Consider the following 19,023-nt stretch of genomic DNA (forward strand, 5'->3'; position numbering starts at 1 on the left):
AGCACGACCAGGGGCTGAGGCAGCCAGGCTGGTTTTTGGGGGGCAAAAGGGAGAACGAGCCCAGGCGGAGCATCCCCCGGGCCGGGGGCTCCCTGCTCTGCTCCAGCCCCGCTCCAGCTGCCGCAGGAGCAGCGCGGTCGTTAGGCTAATGAGCGTATGCAAATGAGCCCCGGCACGGAGAAAAGCTGATTTGCATCTCCTTTAAACGCGCTGGTGGCACCGCACGCGTGTCTGGCTGTGAGCAGGGCAGAGCCAGCCCCAACCCCAACCCCAACCCCAACCCCAACCCCGAACCCGAACCCAAATCCGAATCCAGCCCCAACCCCGAACCCGAACGCAAAGCCAAACCCAAACCCGAATCCTGCCCCAAACCCAACCCCAACTCCAACCCCAAACCCGAACCCAGCCCCAACCCTAAACCCGAATCCAGCCCCAAACCAAAATCCAACCCAAACCCGAATCCAGCCCCAACCCCAACCCCAACCCCAAACCCGAACCCACCCCAACCCCGAACCCAGCCCCATTCCCTCCTCCGCGGCGCTGCCCGGGACGGGGAATTGGACGGAGCCACCTCGCGCGGGCAGGGCCGGGTTTGGGGAGCAAAAGCCGCTTTTGATGTGCAAATGAGCCCCGGCCGCTCTGCCCACCAGCCTGGTGCTGGCCCTGCCTCGCATCTGCCACCGGCCCGGAGCCCCCGGGGCAGGAGGGACCCGCCCGGGCTGTCCCCTCCCCTCCGCAGCCAGGGGACAGCTGGCGTGTGCCTGTGGCAGGCACCGGCTGCCATCCCTCGGCTGAGCCCCCGGGCGGTGCTCGTTACTCATTATGGGATCAAAAAATCTGAATTCAAAAAGCAGCCGGCCTGGAAACGCCCGGCAGCGGCAGCTGGGAGAGCAGCACGGCCCTTTGAGCCGGTACCTGCTGTCCCCTGTCCCCAGCCCCGACAGAGCCGGGCCAGGGGCTGTCACAGCGCTGCCAGGGACAGACGGACAGCCCCAAAGCCTTTGTTCATCCCTCGGCACTGAGCAGCGCGGGGGAAACGATGTGCTGAGCCCCAGGGGCCGTGGAGAGAGGAAACCTGCAGAGGTCTGCAATTCCTGGCGTTGGGTTGTTGGTTCCTGGGTTTGCCACGGTCATTCCCGGGTTTGGTTTGGTCATTCCTGGGTTTGGGTGGTTGATTTGGGGTTTGTCATTCCTAGTTTTGTTCATTCCTGGGTTTGCCATTTTTTTCATTCCTGGTTGCCATTCCCAGGTGTGGTTTGTTCTTTCCCACATTTGCCATTCCTGGATTTGGTTTGCTCATTCCCAGTTTTGTTCATTTCCAGGTTTGACTTGGTGATTCCTGTTTTTGTTCATTCCTGGGTTTGCCCTGGCCATTCCTGATTTGCCCATTCCTGGGTTTGGTTTGTTCATTCCAGCTTTGCCCATTCCAGGGTTTGATTTTCCATTCCAGGTTTGCCCATTCCAGGGTTTGATTTTCCATTCCAGGTTTGCCCATTCTGGGTTTGGTTTGTTCATTTCAGGTTTGCCCATTCCAGGGTTTGGTTTGTTCATTCCAGCTTTGCCCATTCCAGGGTTTGGTTTGTTCATTCCAGCTTTGCCCATTCCTGGGTTTGGTTTGTTCATTCCAGCTTTGCCCAGGCCATTCCAGGTTTGCCCATTCCAGGGTTTGGTTTGTTCATTCCAGCTTTGCCCAGGCCATTCCAGGTTTGCCCATTCCTGGTTTCCAGGGTCCTGTGCAGGCTCAGGCTGTCCCCACCTGGGACAGGGTCTGTCCTAAGCCTGAACCTGCCCAGGGGTGATGAAGGGCTCACTGACTGACCCCCATCCCACTGCTGATCACATCCAAAATCCCAGCCAAAGCAGGGCCTAAAGCTCATTTTCCAGGAGTTTAAGGTTTCCAAACTCCTTCCCCCAGCAGAGGGAGCGAGGTGAGGACAGAGGGATCACATTCCCTGCACATTCCTGCAAAGCCTTTCCCCGTGACTGAGGCTGAAGGTCAGACCCTCCTCCTCCTCAGCCACCAGCTCCAGGGACAGTGTGGGGGTGGCTCCAGTGACCCTTAATCCACACTGGAGCTGCTCCATTGCCATTCCCAGGGACAGGGACTGAACAGGGAATGAGCCCAAGTGAATTTTCACCCCCAGAACCACCAAAGCTCCCACTTGTTCAACACCTTCCATATTTAATTTATTTAGAGATTCTCTACATTAAAGTGTTTTCATGCCAAGGCTTCTGCCCTCCCATCCTGGCCTCAGGAAAAAGAGACAGGACACAGCTTTGGGTGGAATGCACTGGAATAGAGTTGCTGCTGCAGCCACAGAGAACACGGAACAAACCAGAGAACTGCACATGGAGACGTCAGGGAAAGCTGGAATTAGCACGTTCCAGTCATGTTAGCACCTTCCCAGACACTGCAGGGAGGTGCAACATGCTCTGCTGAGCCAGCCCAGAGCTCAGACTACAGGAAAGCCTGGAAAAAGCATGGAATTGTGCCAGCAGCAGCAGCAGCGAGCCCGGAGCCTCGGCTGAACCCGCTGGAAAAGGAACAACACGGAATTGCCCAGCCAGGACTGCAGGGTTTGGGAATGCTGAGGCAAATCTGTGCCTGGAGTGCAAACCACAACAGCTCCAGCCACGGCACGGGCCCAGCACACCTGGAGCAGGTTGGAAATATCCTTTCTCACATGAAAAGCTGCCTTTTTTATAAACTCCTGTTGCCTTGCGTGTACAGGCCACGCTTTAAAAGCTGAGCTCACACCAGCAGAGCTAGGCCAGGTTCTAGGTTGGTTTTCAGCTCTCAGGATCCCCCTCAGCAGCAGCACAGAGCCTTGAACAGCTGTGGTGACACTGAGCCCAGACTGAGCTGCTGGTTCTGTTTGGCATCTCCAGAATCCAACCAAAAAAGGGTGAAGGAGGAAATTTACTCTGCAAACTTCAATTTAAAACCTGCAATTCAATAATTAAGCTTTACCCTGCTAATTTCAGGTAGCACCTCAGTGGCCTTTGTCCTCTGAAAGGACAAGGACTTTTCCACCTTTGCTGGTGGGGAAGTCCCCAGTGTCACCTCCACAGCCTCAGTTCACACACTAACCTTGCAGAACATGCAGCCCTGGTTAAAAACCTGCACTTTTCACCAAGGAATGTTGTCCTGCAAGTCACGTTTTTCTAACCCAGGGTTTCAAAGTGAAGGTTTGCAATTTCTGGTCAGCCTAGAGAACCCCACCAAAGGCTCATTTCAAAGCCCAAACCTCGTGGTGGCTATTGCACATTTTCAGAGCACCCTCCTGGAGATGCAGGCTGGGGGAGAAGGGATATTTTTCCAAACTGCTTTCAGTGGGAACACTGCCACAAGTGTCACCTGCTGCTGGGTGGAGCTGGGAGGGCGACAGGGAAACACCAACACATGGAAAAGGAAACCAAACCACAGAGCAGGGGCACGGGGGAGCCAGGCTAGTGCTTGGCATCCCGAGGGTAGAACTCAGCCAGTGTGCTCTGGGGGATCCTCTTGAGCATCTCCTTGGGGAAGATCCTGAGCAGCTGCCAGCCGATGTCCAGGGTCTCGAACACCGTGCGGTTCTCGTAGGGCCCTGCGGGGACAGCCCGGGGCCACGTGGGGCAGGGAGTGCCACAGGGAGCGCCCTGGCACCAGCCCTGCCCCGCTGGCAGCTGCTGCCAGCCTTACCCTGAGCGATGAAGTTCTTCTCAAACTTCTGCAGGAACTCCAGGTACAGGAGGTCGTCCGAGGTCAGGGCTTCCTCCCCCACCACGGCCTTCATGGCCTGCACGTCCTTGCCGATGGCGTAGCAGGCGTACTGGGAGGGAAGGGGGCTCAGGGAGCCTGGCAGGGCCCTCAAACGTCACCTCACCCCACCCCTGCCACCCTGACACCTCCCTCTGGCCCAGCTCATCCCAGCCTGGCACTGCAGGCATCCAGGTGTTCTAAAAGAAGATTAACTGTAGTGTGTTGGCTGTTGGACAGCAGCTGCAGTAATCTTTAACAAACGCTTTATAAATGACCACCCTCAGCGTTTTCTAGGGCTTTGTGTGGCTGCATTGTTGTTTTTGTAAGTACCAGGGTGGCTTTTCAAATGAAAACCTTGTTTCCTGTGTAACAATTCAATTCTACCTTCGCCCTAACAAATCCCACAGCTCCTCTGGGAATTCCAGCCAGGAATTCCTCCCCAGTATCCCATCCATCCCTGCCCTCTGGCAGTGGGAGCCATTCCCTGTGTCCTGTCCCCTCCATCCCTCATTCCCAGTCCCTCCCCAGCTCTCCTGGTGCTCCTCTGGCAATTCCAGCCAGGAATTCCTCCCCAATATCCCATCCATCCCTGTCCTCTGGCAGTGGGAGCCATTCCCTGTGTCCTGTCCCTCCTTCCCAGTCCCTCCCCAGCTCTCCTGGAGCCCCTTTAGGCCCTGCAAGGGGCTCTGAGCTCTCCCCAGGTGAACACCGCCAGCTCGGCTGTTCCCTCCTCTCTAATCATCCACAATTCCTCTTCAAACTCAAAACCTCTCCCTGAACACTCAGCCAAGGCTTAATTCAAGCAGCCTCAGGAATGTTCTGGATCCCAGAAGCGATCCAAGGGGGTTCTGTACCCACCAGCTGGTTGGACACATCCGCGTGGTCCTTCCTGGTCATGCCCTCGCCGATGGCCGACTTCATCAGCCGGGACAGGGAGGGCAGGACGTTGATGGGGGGGTAAATCTGGGGGAAAACACCCAAAATGAACAGGAATCCTTAAAACTCAGAATAACCCTGAGCACCTTGAGAGCAGCGAGGCACACACCTGCCTGTTGTGCAGCTGTCTGTCCACGTAGATCTGTCCCTCAGTGATGTATCCAGTCAAGTCAGGGATGGGATGAGTAATATCTGTGGGGAAAAAAAGAAAAAAAGTTTTGAAAATTTTCAGCCCTTTTATATCCATGTTAGCACTGAGCTGCAGCTTTTTGTTGCCAGGTGACTTCAGCAATTATTCCCTCCACAAATCCCAAGTGCTCTTGGATGAGCACCAAGCCTGAGCCCTCAAAGGACAAAGCATTTTTAGCAGAAAGCAGCCAAAACCTGGAATAGGAAGGAAATCCAAAGGCCCCAGGACTGCTGTGCCCTTGGAAGGCCCCTGGCTGTGACTTGAAATAGGAGCCTCCTCCAGCCAGGTCTCACAAGCTTTTGGAGATCTATTTCACACCCAAGACAGCTCAGCTACTTCAGAAGACATAAAATCAGCAGGGAGGCTTCTGTGGTAGTGTTGGAAACAAAAAGGTTTAACAAAAGGCAAAATAACAAACTCTTTACAGGGAAAAACCAAGCCAGGTGCAAGAGGTTCTTCCTCCTGGTAAAACACCTCACCAAAGCAATTTGTTTCTTTGTGCTCTTCTTTTTCTGGTGAATTGCCCAGGCAGGACTTTTTGGCTCCTGTCCAGCTGGCCATCCTTAAGTCTGAGGTGAAGCCCCCAGGTCCCGTGAGATGCCTTTCTCACCTAAAGTGTCTCACCCAGTGAAAAGTCCACGACTCTCACTTGGATTTGCACCAAGGTGAGTGGCTCCTAAGACCACTGGATGGAGCCATGATATTTTCTGAAAAATCCCTTTGCCAGGATTTTTTCTCCTGAGAAGCTGAGAAGCCTCAGAGGAGAAGAAAACCAATGATTATCTGCTGCTGTGGAATGCAGCAGGTGCATCTTTGATTGGTCCATGTGGTTGTTTTTAATTAATGGCCAACCACAGCCCAGCTGTCTTGGACTGTCTGGTCAGTCACAAGATTTTATTATCATTCCATTCCTTTCCTTTCAAGCCTTCTGATGAAATCATTTCTTCTATTCTTTTAGTAGAGTTTTAGTAGAGCATTTACTTTTAATATAATATATATCATAAAATAATAAATCATCCTTCTGAAACATGAAGTCAAGATTCTCATCTCTTCCCTCCTCCTGGGACCCCTGTGAACACCACCACAGGACAGTTTTGTCCCTCAGTCAACAAGAGGCACATCCCTACAGTGAAATCCTACACCAATTAGCTATCCTTAAGTTTGAGGTGAAATCCCCCAAGCCTATGAGATGCCTTTTTCACCTCATGGAGAAAAGAAACTTCGGGGCTTCTTTCCTTTTTAAGGGGACAAAGGACAGATTTGTCACTCAGTCAACAGGAGGGACATCCCTACAAGGACTCGGGGCACAGCCCCGCCGGGATTTGGGGCACAGCCCCCCCAGGGACCCAGGGGCACAGCCCCCCAGGGACCCACCGTCGTTGGGCATGGTGAGGATGGGGATCTGGGTGATGGAGCCGTTCCTGCCCTCCACGCGCCCGGCGCGCTCGTAGATGGTGGCCAGGTCAGTGTACATGTAGCCAGGGAAGCCACGGCGCCCAGGCACCTCCTCCCGAGCTGCTGACACCTGGGGAAGCCACAAAAACATTCCCAATGTGAAAAAAAGACTATTTTATGATTAGCTTTTGGCAAATATTCAAATGAGTATTATATGTGCTGTGTTAGAAAGTAATGCTGCGTTAATTCTCTTAAATAGTTTTAGGTTATGAGAGTAATGGCAGATTTATCCTGAATATATTTTCAGGGGGCACTGGCATTGCCAGCATCAAACCATGACACTCCCTCAGGTGTTTGTCAGCACAGCCACGTGGGACAGGACAAGGCAAATCCAGAGTCAGGGTATCAAACTGCTCATTCCTGGAATGATGGGGTGCTTTGGGTTGGAAAGAAACTTAAATATCATCCAGTCCCACCCCTGCCATGGCAGGAACACCTCCCAGTGTCCCAGGCTGCTCCAAGCCCTCTCCAACCTGGCCTTGGACACTTCCAGGGGTGGAATTGCCACCAGAGAAATAAATCCCAGCCAGCCAAGGATCAGCTCAAACCCTCACTGGCTGCTCCCAACCATCCCAATGAACATTAATTCCAACAGCTCGAGCAGCAGCCTGGCTCCTCACCTCGCAGCACCCCTTTCTGCCAACACACCCATTAATTAACCCCTTAACGAGCACACACCTCTCTGAGAGCCTCAGCATAGGAGCTCATGTCTGTCAGGATGACCAGCACGTGTTTCTCACACTGGTAGGCCAGGAACTCTGCCGTGGTCAGCGCCAGCCGGGGCGTGATGATGCGCTCGATGCTGCGACACAAACTGCTGTCACCTGCAGGGACACCTGGGAGCCACACGGGGCTGCCAGGCACCACCTGCAGCTCCTGCACGGCCCCTGCAGCTCCTGCACGGCCCCTGCAGCTCCTGCACGGCCCCTGCAGCTCCTGCACGGCCCCTGCAGCTCCTGCACGGCCCCTGCAGCTCCTGCACGGCCCCTGCAGCTCCTGCACGGCCCCTGCAGCTCCTGCACGGCCCCTGCAGCTCCTGCACGGCCCCTGCAGCTCCTGCACGGCCCCTGCAGCTCCTGCACGGCCCCTGCAGCTCCTGCACGGCCCCTGCAGCTCCTGCACGGCCCCTGCAGCTCCTGCACGGCCCCTGCAGCTCCTGCACGGCCCCTGCAGCTCCTGCACGGCCCCTGCAGCTCCTGCACGGCCCCTGCAGCTCCTGCACGGCCCCTGCAGCTCCTGCACGGCCCCTGCAGCTCCTGCACGGCCCCTGCAGCTCCTGCACGGCCCCTGCAGCTCCTGCACGGCCCCTGCAGCTCCTGCACGGCCCCTGCAGCTCCTGCACGGCCCCTGCAGCTGCACCTGGAGCAGCATTTTAGCTGCAGAAGCAGCATAGCACTTGGAGCTGCACCAGCATTGGACCTGGAGCAGCATTTTAGCTGCAGCAGCTCCATTGCACCTGGAGCTCCAGAACCATTACAACTGGAGCTGCATTTTAGCTGCAGCAGCACTGCACCTGGAGCTCCAGCACTGCACCTAGACCTGCACCTGGAGCAGTATTTTAGCTGCCAACAGCAGCATAGCACATGGAGCTGCACCAGCACTGCCCCTGCAGCTCCAGCACTGCACCTGGAGCAGCATTTTAGCTGTAGCTCCAGCAATGCACCTGCAGCTGCACCTGGAGAAGCATTTTAGCTGCAGTAGCAGCATAGAACCTGGAGCTGCACCAGCATTGCACCTGGAGCAGCATTTTAGTTGCAGGAGCACCACTACACCTGGAGCTCCAGCAGAATTTCACCCAGAGCTCCACCAGCACTGCACCTGCAGCTCCAGCAGCATTTCACTTCCAGAGTTGCTGCCACAAAGCCCCAGCCCACAAGTGGCACCTGCACAAACCCCCCCGAAGGCTCCAGCCACCCCCCAGGTGTTTGTCCTGCCCCCTGAGGGAGTGGCACTCACGTGGGGTCGTTGGCCAGGTTCAGGAACAGGCACACGTTGTCCATGGAGCCGTTCTCCTCAAAGTCCGACTTGAAGAACCGAGCAGTTTCCATGTTCACCTACAGCACAGTGCTGGGTTCAACCTGGCACATTTCCCATCCAATTAAGGGCTGATGAGCTCATTAATGACCCACAGCAAAGATCTCCATCCATCAGGTTCCTCTCTGCCAGAGTGAGCAACTTCTGCAATTCCAGGCTGGAGATCAAGTCTGAGATACTTTACCCTGATCAGCCACGCTTTGTTGGAATGGTTTGGGTGGGAAGGGACCCCAAAATCCCCTCCAGTGCCATGGGCAGGGACACCTCCCACTATCCCAGGGTGCTCCAAGCCTCATCCAGCCCTGGGCACTTCCAGGGATGGGGCAGCCACAGCTCCTCTGTGCCAGAGGCAGATTCCAGCCTCTGGGACTTTCACCCATTCTTTAATTCCACACACACAAAAGCTGCTCAGGCCTCTGCCACTCCAGAATCTCTCTGATTCCTCCAGCCCCACCTTCCCCCAGCTCTGTGGGCTCACCCCCATGGCAGCAAAGACGATGGCAAAGTTCTCCTCGCTGTAATCCATCACATCTTTGGATTTCTTCACCAAGCCAGCCTGGCGACAGATCTGAGCTGCAATCTAGGCAAGAAACATCCCAGGGTTTGCACCTGATGCTGTCCCACAGCCCAGAATTCAATTTAGTTTTGGCTCCCACCAGGTTTAGAGCAGCTCTGAGGCCTCACCTCGTTGTGGGGCAGCCCAGCAGCTGAGAAAATGGGGATTTTCTGGCCCCTGGCAATACTGTTCATGCCATCTATGGCAGAAATCCCAGTCTGGATCATTTCCTCGGGATAGATCCGACACTGGGGGTTGATTGGCTGGCCTGTGGGATTTTTGGAGAGAACACAATGTTACTCCCTGGACTTGCTGGGAGCTCCATCAAAAACCCTGATAAATGGGTACAAACCCCACTGAGACACCAACAGATCTTTAGGTCACACCTGACCTTTCAAGACTCTGCTGTTAAATGTTCATGTCAGTGGTAAAAATTATTTTAAACTCTGCCAGGTTATCAGCATTTCACTTTCAGGTGTTGTAGAATTAAGTCTACAAATAACAAAGAGCATCTTTCAAACATTGCAGAAAATTTTCTGCTCCCTCATCTCCCTGCACTTGGGTAATTTAAATAGGATATGGTGCCATACACAGACTCAAAAATGAGATGAAACTCCTCCCAAGTTAGAGCTTGTGTTTTAATACATAACAGAGTTAGTTCTTGTGTTTAAATATATAAATTCAGAAAGCTGAAACCCACCAGGTTTGCCTTTACTCCCCCTCAGAAAAGGATTAAGAACAAACCCATAATGTCCAGGAAATCCTCAGCCAAGACAATGGGACCTCTGTCTATGGGTTTTCCTGACCCATTGAACACTCTGCCTATAGGAAACAGCAATAAAAATGAGAATTACTGTGAAAAAGCAGGCAATTTTGGATAAATCTGTTCACAAATTATTGTGAAAAGCAGGTAATTTTGGATAAATCCACAGGTAAATCCTCACCAAGCATGTCCTCCGAGACCGGGGTTCGCAGGATGTCCCCGGTGAACTCACAGGAGGTTTTCTTGGCATCAATCCCTGAAGTGCCTTCAAACACCTGCAAATGCAGCAGGAAAAATAAAAATAAACCCCAGGACAGGAGTTTTGTGCTTCACAGAGTAACTCCTGAATGCTGCTTCACCTGCAGCCTCAGGGCACAAAGCTGGAGCTGCTCTGGAAAGCACAAAACACCACAAAACCCAGCTTTAAAAAAATTCCTGAATTCTATCCTGAATTCTATCAATTCCTTTGATCTCAAGTGTTTCCCCCCTGCCAAGTTCTTCAGATGCAACCATGTGAACAAGAAATAGCTTTGTAGGAGAAATACCAGCACCCACTCAGCATGGGGCTGATCTGGAACCCAACACTGCAAATTCCAGGGGATTCCTTGAATCCAGCAGCAAAGGAATCCAGGGGGGGTGGAAAGAAATCTGGGGGGGGTGGAAATACATCCAGGGGGGATGGAAATACATCCAGGGGGATGGAAATACATCCAGGGGGGATGGAAACAAAAATGTCACTGTGCAGAGTCAGAAATTTCCCAAAATTATCGATGCCACCTGCACTGGGAGCAAGCAGGTGATTTGTTGTTTCCACTGAAAAAGAACACACCTCCAGACAGGTTTGATTTGGTTTGGGGCTCATCCTGATTAATTAATGATGGGAAAAGGGCCTCCTGCTCCTACCTGAACCACAGCTTTGGAGCCACTGACTTCCAGCACCTGCCCGCTCCTCCTGGTGCCGTCGGGCAGGGTCAGGTGCACGATCTCGGCATACCTGGGGAACTGAGGGGGCACAGGGAGGAGGGAAGGTGTTAAACTCCTGCCAAGAAACAAAAATCACCAGCTCCCAGCCTGGTTTCTTAAAAACTACTCTGTTTTTAAGAATAATTTTATCATCTGAACCAAGCTCCTGCCCAGGATATTAAAACTCTCAAGTTAAACCATTTTTATGGGAATATTTGGATGGTTGGAGCTGCCAGAATCAGTTAAAAAATCTCCAAATGTTGGCAGAAAGGCTTCTGCACAAGAAGAAAAACCTGCAGCAGCTTTGCCTGAAAAGAAGCCAGGAGTGTCCACAGCTTCCTTTTCCAGAGCACTGATGGGGAAACAGAAAGGTTGGGAACAAAGCAAACAGCCTCAATTCAGCTTGGAATTTCATCAGCATTCCAGGGGTTTGGCAAAACTCAAACTCTGCTTCCAGGGGTTTGGTAAAACTCAAACTCTGCTTCCAGGGGTTTGGCAAAACTCAAACTCTGCTTCCTTTCTTTCCCCAAGAACTCTCCCTTTCCTCCTATCTTAGAGGAACCTCCCACTCCCATTCATGCCAGCATACCCAGCTGGCTCTGGGGAACTTCCCAGCAGGTGGATTTTACCTTTCCCAGCTTTTCCTGGCAACTCTCCCTCCAAAATCTCCATGAACAGCTGAGAATTTACCTTAACCTGGTCCAGGATAACCAGGGGCCCGTTCACACCTGACACGGTTTTGTAAGCTGCAAAAAACACAGGGCAGGAGTCAGGCACTTCCTCAGGAACATCCCACACCCCATTCCCCACATCCCACATCCCATTCCATCCCTTCCCACACCCCATTTCCCACTCCATCCCTTCCCACACCCCACTCCCCACTCCATCCCTAGCACCAGGCTCAGATTTGGGGCCTGATTTCTGTCTATTAGGAGCTCCACAGGAAGGATTAGGGACAGGATTGGGTGTCCAGCATTTTTCCTGCTCCTGGAGGTGATCCCAGTTTTTATTCTCCACAACAGAAATTCATGGAGCATTTTTCCTGCTCCTTAAGGTGACACTGACACAATCCCAGTGTTTATTCTCCACAACAAAAATTCATAGAGCATTTTTCCTGCTCCTAGAGCTGACACTGATGTGAAATCAATGTTTCCCTCTCCATGACAGGAATTCATGGAGCATTTTTCCTGCTCCTGGAGGTGACACTGACACAATCCAAGTGTTTATTCCCCATTACAGGAATTCTTATAACACTTCTCCTGCTCCTGGAGGTGATCCCAGTATTTATTCTCCATGACAGAAATTCATGGAGCATTTTTCCTGCTCCTGGAGGTGACACTGACACAACCCCAGTGCTTATTCCCCGTTACAGGAATTCATGGTGCATTTTTCCTGCTCCTGGAGGTGATCTCAGTGTTTATTCCCCATGACAGGAATTCCCTGCTCAGGCTGGAGGAGGCTTGGGGCACCCTGGCACAGCAGAAGGTGCCCCCATGGCAGGGGTGGCACTGGGTGGCTTTAGGTCCCTTCCAACCCAAACCATTCCATGATTCTGCAATTCCAAGGGAGGATTTTGCTGTCAGCTCAGGGAAAAAGCATCAGCTGACCCCAGGCAGGGCAATCCTGAGTCAGAGCTCCCTCAGGGCCACCAGGAGCAGCTGGGGCTGTTCCTCACCCCTTCCCAGGAGGGGAAACGGGACTGTGGGGCCACACAGAGCCCAGCAGGGACCCCAGAGCCCAGCAGGGATCCCAAATCCCAGCAGGGATCCCAAATCCCAGCAGGGAAGCACCAGGGCCTCCCCAGGCGTTGGCACTGCAATAAAACAGCTGGAACAGCTGCAAGGTCAGCCCTGACCGGCAGTGACCAAACTGCTCCGGCTCTGCAGAGCCAGGCTTAACCCCTAAGCTCAGCTTGAGCCCTCCAGTCCTCCTGAGCACGCCGAGACAGAGCCCTGGCCCCAACCTCTGCTGGGCCTGAGCAGGGAGAGGCACCCGGGATCAGCCGGGAGGAGGAGACAGCTCAGGGGCAGAGGGGGTGGGATTGGGAACGGTGACAGGGACAGGAATGGGATTGGGAACAGGGAACTGGAATGAGACACAGGAAATGGGGAATGGGGAACCAGGATATAGGGAATGGGATTGGGAATGGGAACCAGGAACAGGAACAAGGAATGGGATTGGGAATGGGGACAGGAACAGGGAATGGGACTGGGAACAGGGAACTGGAATGAGACACAGGAAATGGGGAATGGGGAACCAGGATATAGGGAATGGGATTGGGAACAGGACACAGGGTATGGGATTGGGAACGGGAACAGGGACAGGAACAGGGAATAGGACTGGGAACAGGGAACTGGAATGAGACACAGGAAATGGGGAACCAGGATATAGGGAATGAGATTGGGAACAGGACACAGGGTATGGGATTGGGAACAGGAACAAGGAATGGGATTGGGAATGGGAAGCAGGTTATAGGGAATGGGAACTGGGAAAAGGATTGGAAACAGCACCAGGGAATAGGACTGGGAATGGGATATAGGGAATGGGATTAGGATACAGAGAATGGGAAACTGGGAATGGGATTGGGATACAGGCAATGGGAACTGGGATAATCAGGAATGGGACTGGGAGCTGAGAATGGGAACTGGGATATAGGGAATGGGATTGAGATAATCAAGAATGACACTGGAAATGGGAACTGGGATACAGGGAATGGGATTAGTAACAGGGAATGGTATTGGGATAATCAGGAATAGGATTGGGAACAGGGAATGGTATTGGGATATAGGGAATGGGACTGGTAACAGGAATGAGATATTGGGATATAGGGAATGGGGCTGCAATAACCAAGAATGCAACTGAAAACCAGGATTTGGGAATGGGATTGGGAACGGGAGTGGGATACAGGGAATGATAAAGCTGAGCCTGAGTGAGGCATTTCATGTGGAAAAGCTGAGCCTGAGTGAGGCATTTCATCCCATGACTGTCTCATGAGCTCTCCTTCCTCAATCAGCCCCTCAGGCAGCGCCAGGGCAAACCAAAAGCAGCCCGGAACACTTCCCCTTTTCCCAGTTCAGGGAAAATCCAGAATCTCCATGGAAAACGCTGCAGTCACCCTGGCTCCAGCCCTGCCAGCAGCCTCTCCTCCGGGGTAAAGACCTGGAGCTGCAGCGCTGGGTTTGGCTTCCAAACCGGGCCGAGATTCCCAAAGGATCCGGGACCCAGGAGCTGCTGGGCAGCCCCCTGCAGGTCCGGCGCTATGTAGGGCACAGGTAAAGCCATTTTATGTAATTGCAGCCAGAAAAACACCTTCACACATTCTGATTTCTCCCCACTGCGTCGCCATAAAAGGATTTTACCAAAGTCCCGCATTTCCCCTTTTTCACCCGATTTCTCAATTCACCCTTAAATACAGACTCCATCCCACGGCCACCACTTCCAGCTCCCGGAATAAACCCCGGCTTTTCGGGAGGGACACGGGCCGGGCCGCGTCCCCAGCGAGCCGGGTTAATTAATTACGGTGTTAATTACAGCCCGAGCCCAGGCTGCTCTGAGGGGGTGGGCGATCCAGGCGCTGCGGCCTGGCGGGCCCGGGGCCTCCGAGGCGGGCGGATTCCCCCCTCCCGCAGCCCCCCGGGTCCCCCCGCACGCCCCGCACTCACTGAGGCGCGGCTGGGACAGGAAATCGCGGGTCAGAGCCGCCGCCTGCTCGCGGGGCCCGCCGGGCCCGGCGCCGTTCACGGCCCCGCGTAGCGCCCGCACCGCCGCCATGTTGGACCGGCTGCTGAGGGGGCTGCCGCGCATGCGCTGTTATAGAGGTCGCAGGGACACGCCCAGTGACGCACGGGACACGCCCAGTGACGCACGGGACACGCCCAGTGACGCACGGGACACGCCCACCGGCGGCGAGGGGCGGGGCCGGAGCTGTCCCAGGTCCTGAAAGGAGAAGGAAAAGGAAAAGGAAAAGGAAAAGGAAAAGGAAAAGGAAAAGGAAAAGGAAAAGGAAAAGGAAAAGGAAAAGGAAAAGGAAAAGGAAAAGGAAAAGGAAAAGGAAAAGGAAAAGGAAAAGGAAAAGGAAAGACTCTTTCCAGAGTCTGACCCAGCCTGACCGTGATTGGTCATTAAGTTAAAAGAATTCCCATGTTGGATAAACAATCTCCAGCCACATTCCAAAGCAGCAAAACACAGGAGCAGCAATCAGATAATTATTGTTTTCCTTTTTCTCTGAGGCTTCTCAGCTTCCCAGGAGAGAAATCCTGGGCAAAGAGGATTTTTCCCCAAAAAATGAGAGTGGCAGCCCTGCCCGGCGCGGCAGCTCCGCGCTCCCTCAGCAGATGGTGCTGCTGCCCCGCTGTGGAAAGCGCAGATTCGATGGCTCCAGGCAGATTTTTGCTGTCTGTATTACGTTCTATTGATTAGCAGTGCTGTGTGAACGTTTTAATAGTGTGGGAAATGGAGTTTTGTGGTTAAAATGGAATTTTGGAGCTAAAATAGGAACTATGCACGTGGGATTTTTTTTAAAGAAAGGAATGAGGTACTTCCACCAGGTAGCAGCCACAGGACACTGAAATCTTTCAGAGAAAGAGAATTTATTCCTCCATTATCAGGAGAAACGAACTTCTTCCAGCCTCACTCAGCCTTGAAGACGCCGTCAGGATTCAGAGGCAGAAGCTGACCCTGCCCAGACAGAATCCTGTGTGTGAATGGAATTGATGCATCATGGATGAGGTGTATGAATGTGTAACAGGCTGTTGCTTTTAAGGGTTAATCCTCTGTTAACGTGGGGCCTTTTTGGGCTTATTTTGCCCAGAAAGAGGAACCCAGACTGTCTGTAACTCTTTGTTTTTATTGTCTCATATAGTCCTAATCCAAATTGTCCAAATTATTATTACTCTAATTATATTGCTATTTTTATAACCATTTTATTATCATTAAACTGTTTAAAAATTTTTAAAACCCCACGAAATTGGCGTTTTTCACACCTGCTCATGCCCTGCCTCAGCTCCAGGCATCGAGAGAGCAATTTCCAGCCCCAGCTGCTCAATTCTCCCCTCCTGAAATCCATTTAAAGGCTCGAGTGCTGCTCTGATGCTCTGATCCCAGGGAATTCCCGGGGAGGATGATGGTTTGGGGCCAGGCAGGAGGCAGACAAACGGCACCAGAGGCAGATTGATGTGCCAGAGGACGAAAGGTGAATAGATTTAGGATTTATTCCCTCTCCCTGCAGTAAATCTCCATGTCCTGGATGAAGGATGGCGTTGGTTTGGGCTTTGAAAGGGAAATCACAGAGACAAGCGTGGGAAGTTTAGGAAAACAGAAATGATGGAAGGACAGAGAGAGCCCCCACTGCCAAACCTCGCCAGGCCCGCGGGATTTTCCAGCTCTGCCGGGGAGGAGCCGGCCTGGAAAATCCAGGGAGAGCATCCCAGGGCAGGAGGCAGCCCCGAGGGCAGGAGGGAGTGAAACCTGCGGGTGCCAACAGCCCCAGAGCTCAGAGATCCCGATACAGGTGCCCGGACCCAGGCGGGAATCCCGGTGCTCCGAAATCCCGGGAATCCGGCCCAGGTGCCCGATCCTGGCAGGAGTCCCGGGCTGGGTGCCCGATCCCAGCAGGAATTTTGGTGCTCAGGATTCCTGGGCCGGGTGCCTCGATCCAGGCAGGAACCCCGGGCCAGGTGCCATGAGCCTGGCAGGAATTTTGGTGCTCGGGAATCCCGGGCCATGTGCCGCATCCCTGCAGGATTCCTGGTGCCCCATCCCTGCGGGATTCCCGGTGTCCCATCCCAGCAAGATTCCCGGTGCCCGGTGCCCCATCCCGGCAGGATTCCCGGTGCCCCATCCCCGCAGGATTCCTGGTGCCCCATCCCGGCAGGATTCCAGGTGCCCCATTCCGGAGGGATTCCTGGTGCCCCATCCCAGCAGGATTCCCTGTTCCTGGTGCCCCATCCCGGCAGGATTCCCGGTTCCCGGTTCCCCATCCCTGCAGGATTCCCGGTGCCCCATCCCAGCAGGATTCCTGGTTCCCCATCCCAGCAGGATTCCCAGTGCCCCATCCCAGCAGGATTCCCAGTTCCCGGCGCCCCATCCCGGCAGGATTCCCGGTTCCCGGTTCCCCATCCCTGCAGGATTCCCGGTTCCCCATCCCTGCAGGATTCCCGGTTCCCGGTGCCCCAACCCTGCAGGATTCCCGGTGCCCCATCCCAGCAGGATTCCCGGTTCCCCATCCCTGCAGGATTCCCGGTTCCCGGTTCCCCATCCCTGCAGGATTCCCGGTTCCCGGTGTCCCATCCCTGCAGGATTCCCGGTGTCCCATCCCTGCAGGATTCCCGGTTCCCCATCCCTGCAGGATTCCCGGTTCCCCATCCCGGCGGGATTCCCGGTTCCCCATCCCTGCAGGATTCCCAGTTCCCGGTGCCCCACCCCAGCAGGATTCCCGGTTCCCCATCCCTGCAGGATTCCCAGTTCCCGGTGCCCCACCCCAGCAGGATTCCCGGTTCCCCATCCCAGCAAGATTCCCAGTTCCCGGTTCCCCATCCCCGCAGGATTCCCGGTTCCCCATCCCTGCAGGATTCCCAGTTCCCGGTGCCCCACCCCAGCAGGATTCCCGGTTCCCCATCCCAGCAAGATTCCCAGTTCCCGGTTCCCCATCCCCGCAGGATTCCCGGTTCCCCATCCCTGCAGGATTCCTGGTTCCCCATCCCAGCAGGATTCCCGGTTCCTCATCCCAGCAGGATTCCCGGTGCCCCATCCCAGCAGGATTCCCGGTTCCCCATCCCTGCAGGATTCCCAGTTCCCGGTGCCCCATCCCAGCAGGATTCCCGGTTCCCCATCCCGGCGGGATTCCCGGTGCCCGCGGAGGGCTCAGCCCCGCCCGAGGCCGGAGCTCGGATCCGTTCCTGCCCCCCCTGCCCGGGGCCCCAGCGAGGCTCCGGTGCCACCCGCGGGGCCGGGGCCGCTCCTCCCCTCGCGGGAACCGCCAGTCCCGGTCTGAGCAGAGCTCGGCTCGGCGGCGGCGGCTCCGCGCTCTGGAGTTCTTACTCCGTGCCCGGGTAAGAACTTTTCCTCTTTTCCTCTTAATTACTTAATTGATCTATAATAAATATATAACATATCGCTATAACAAATGTTAATATAATATTATTTTTATATAATTATAATTCTATATATCTACAATAAATACAATAATATATAGAATCTACTATATACAATATAATTCATAAGAATTAATTAGAATTAATTATAGTTATCTATAATGTTTATATCTATATTATCTATAATATCTATATGTTTATCTATACTTATTGATCTATAACATGTATAATCTATTATATATAATAGCTCATAATAATTAATTATAATTAATCCCCTAAAAAAACGCCCAGCTCCTGGAAAAAGCAGCCACATCCTAAATCTCCCAGCTCCTGGGGATGGCACTGGGATCCTGGCGATGGCACTGGGATCCTGGGGATGGCACTGAGATCCTGGGGATGGCACTGGGATCCTGGGAATGGCACTGGGATCCTGGGGATGGCACTGGGATCCTGGGAATGGCACTGGGATCCTGGGGATGGCACTGGGATCCTGGGAATGGCACTGGGATCCTGGGGATGGCACTGGGATCCTGGAAAAGGACACTGGGATCCTGGGGATGGCACTGAGATCCTGGGGATGTCACTGGGATCCTGGAAAGGACACTGGGATCCTGGGGATGGCACTGGGATCCTGGGAATGGCACTGAGATCCTGGGGATGGCACTGAGATCCTGGGGATGGCACTGGGATCCTGGGAATGGCACTGAGATCCTGGGAATGGCACTGAGATCGTGGGGATGGCACTGGGATCCTAGAAATGGCACTGGGATCCTGGGGATGGCACTGGGATCCTGGGAATGGCACTGAGATCGTGGGGATGGCACTGGGATCCTGGAAAGGGCACTGGGATCCTGGGGATGGCACTGGGATCCTGGGGATGTCACTGGGATCCTGGGGATGGCACTGGGATCCTGGAAAGGGCACTGGGATCCTGGGGATGGCACTGGGATCCTGGAAAGGACACTGGGATCCTGGGGATGGCACTGGGATCCTGGAAAGGGCACTGGGATCCTGGGGATGGCACTGGGATCCTAGAAATGGCATTGGGATCCTGGGAATGTCCCCAGCCCCTGGGAATGTCCCTCAGCCCCTGGGGATGTCCCCCAGCCCCTGGGGACACACTGAGTGACCCCAGGAGTTTCCTTCCCACGGGAGAAGCCACGGCCCGTGGGAGGTTTGACCTGGAATGTTCTCTGGGCAGGTTTGTGGAGGGGCCTTGATCCCTGAGCGCAGGAGCCCACGGGAGCCTGGCCGTGTCCCCAGCCTGTCCCCAGCCTGTCCCCAGCTGTGTCC

At 54.2% G+C, this 19,023-nt stretch overlaps 1 protein-coding gene across 1 annotated transcript; it reads right to left on the reverse strand.

The window, feature by feature from the left end:
- Positions 1-2,162: 2,162 nt before the first annotated feature.
- On the reverse strand, positions 2,163-14,449 carry ATP6V1B2 (ATPase H+ transporting V1 subunit B2). Its single transcript, XM_059870430.1, has 14 exons — positions 14,302-14,449; positions 11,330-11,385; positions 10,580-10,678; positions 9,858-9,951; positions 9,658-9,735; positions 9,042-9,181; positions 8,836-8,937; positions 8,280-8,377; positions 7,002-7,125; positions 6,243-6,393; positions 4,788-4,870; positions 4,601-4,705; positions 3,683-3,812; positions 2,163-3,587 (listed from the first exon to the last, which is right to left on the reverse strand). The coding sequence occupies exons 1-14, from the start codon at positions 14,441-14,443 to the stop codon at positions 3,451-3,453; spliced, it is 1,539 nt and encodes a 512-aa protein (XP_059726413.1). The 5' UTR covers positions 14,444-14,449; the 3' UTR covers positions 2,163-3,450.
- Positions 14,450-19,023: the final 4,574 nt, after the last annotated feature.

The sequence above is a fragment of the Haemorhous mexicanus genome, chromosome 30 (assembly GCF_027477595.1).
Source record: "Haemorhous mexicanus isolate bHaeMex1 chromosome 30, bHaeMex1.pri, whole genome shotgun sequence".
NCBI lineage: Eukaryota > Metazoa > Chordata > Aves > Passeriformes > Fringillidae > Haemorhous > Haemorhous mexicanus.